Source organism: Lygodium microphyllum, chromosome 1 (assembly GCF_053477565.2).
Source record: "Lygodium microphyllum isolate KBCC chromosome 1, Lygodium_microphyllum_v1.1.10, whole genome shotgun sequence".
Classification (NCBI taxonomy): domain Eukaryota; kingdom Viridiplantae; phylum Streptophyta; class Polypodiopsida; order Schizaeales; family Lygodiaceae; genus Lygodium; species Lygodium microphyllum.
The window spans coordinates 46533794-46535935 of NC_141135.1; the positions used below are offsets into that span (position 1 = coordinate 46533794).

The window sequence follows — 2142 nt, forward strand, 5'->3', positions numbered from 1 at the left end:
ATTTAGCTCTTTCCAATCGCTAAGTGTTACAAAAGTTTTAGACATGCTACAGCGTCGCAGGATAAAGTGTTGCCTGCTCCAAAGGTATGTAACAGAGGCCAATATCAGGCAAGCACGGAAGAGAGGAAAAGGACATGCGTATCAGAGATCAAAAGAAAAAGCAGACGACGACGCTAGCCAACGTGCATGATTGCACAGGCAGGCAGAGAGAGCCAACTTGCACGATGGTTGCTGGCGCTTGGTCTTATGGCATGCATCATGATGGGATGCAATGATGGATGGATGCGTATTACTTCTGCATGCATGAAGCTCGTGTGAGAAAATGAACGTCAGGGCAAATCTTGCTTAAGCGTGGCTGTACGTTACTTCTCTCTCTCTCTCCCTCGCTCTCTCTCTCTTTCATCCCCGAACTCCCTTCATCATTGCAGTTTTAGCTGTCCTGCCCGGCCATGACGACCTTTCGTTTCATATCTCACCTTGCATTTCTTGCTTCTCCCACCCCCCCACCGCAATGCTGATGCCATTCGTGCTGCCCTCCTGCTGCCATTTATGGCGTCTCTCGCTAGCTTTTCTGCCCGCGGCCACCACCTCTCATCCATCGCCGTCATAGTGCTGGCGCTGTCTATGCTACTCGGATGCGGGTTTCTCATTAACAGCTGCTACAACCGGACGCCGAGTCAGTCTGATGGTGCAGTATTTGATATTGACGATGGCGGGATACCAAATGCGGCTGCAGCGTTATCACATGCGGGTGGCGCATCGGCTGGGATCATAGCCAAGAATAATGCAGATGTCACGGAAGAGCAGATTGCCGAACATGAATCGGACGAGCGAGAGGAAGCAGCAATGGACGGAAGCAAGCAGCAGATGCTTGATAAGCTCGGGCCGTCGAGAAGACGTCGGAGACCGTGGAAGCAGCAGCTTGCAGCTGGGGTGGCGGCTTCGAGCAGCGTGACAAAGCTGAGGCGACATGTGAGCACGGGCCGGTACAGCAGCTGCCTGCACAAGAAGGAGACCTGCAAGCGGGAGTTCGGAATGGCGTGCTGTGCGGGCATGTGCGTGGACCTATCGTCCAACCGCATGCATTGCGGCTCCTGCGGCCACCATTGCCCCCTGACGCACGCCTGCTGCCATGGCTCCTGCGCCGACCTGTCTCTCGACCCCCTCAACTGCGGACGTTGTGGCAATACCTGCCCCGATCGAACCTGCCAGTTCGGTCTCTGCGGCTACTATTAACCAACCATTATCATGTGCCTTACTCTCTTCAATATCCCTTATTCACCGCCCACCGGATCCTTTATCTGCGCAGACGCTTTAATCTCGCCCCGATCAGAGCGTGTCGTTGTATAGGAGCCGCCCGGCTTATAATTCATGTGTCTTGATCAATGCCATTCGTTAATTACCAACAGGATATGCTGGCAGCTGATTGCCCTCCCAGCTGCTGGCATGTGCGCTTCTCGCCTTTGTACCATACAAGCTTCATCTCATGTGGTGAGATCTTGCTTCCAGCATCGTTGGCGCATGCAGCAAATAACATCCTTCATATTCATTTCTAGACTAGAAAGGATGGTACCTATGCATTGCATACTCCTTTCATTATTTCCATAATGGGGTCACGCTTTTGTATTTCTTACTCCTTCATCATTTCCATAATTGGATCACGCTTAAACAAAAACACACACTCTCTCTCTCAAATGTATGGCCCATAGAATCTAAGCATATCAAAAACAGATGTGATATGTCTAGTGCACAAATAAATGATTTGTTGACACGTCTTGGAAATATGATTTGATGATTGCTCTTGTTTCGTTTTAAGGAATAGAAGTTTGTAAAGAAGATGTTGTTGTTGTTGATTGTACACTACTATATAATGAAAGCATAGATGTGAAAGTTAGATATGTTGATTGTGCACTACAATATAACGAAAGCATAGATGTGAAAGTTAGATATGTTGATTGTGCACTATAATATAATGAAAGCATAGATGTGAAAGTTAGATATGTATGAGTAGGGGGTAAATTTTGCAATTAAATTTTTTAGTAAGCCATATGGCTCCTTTGCATGCCTCCGTGGTTACAACACACTTAGCTTCATTGCTAGATAATGCCACAGATTTTTGCAAACAAGACATTCATGAGATTG

General features: G+C 47.9%; 1 protein-coding gene across 1 annotated transcript; it reads left to right on the forward strand.

The window, feature by feature from the left end:
• Window positions 1-377: 377 nt before the first annotated feature.
• LOC148041069 (uncharacterized) lies at window positions 378-1706 on the forward strand. The gene has a single exon (XM_087687412.1). It carries the CDS (start codon window positions 550-552, stop codon window positions 1234-1236), a length of 687 nt encoding a protein of 228 aa, XP_087543538.1. The 5' UTR covers window positions 378-549; the 3' UTR covers window positions 1237-1706.
• Window positions 1707-2142: the final 436 nt, after the last annotated feature.

Bases quoted from the DNA above. Each gene is read 5' to 3' on its own strand.
- LOC148041069 (XM_087687412.1), top strand. From the start codon at position 550: ATGGCGTCTCTCGCTAGCTTTTCTGCCCGCGGCCACCACCTCTCATCC.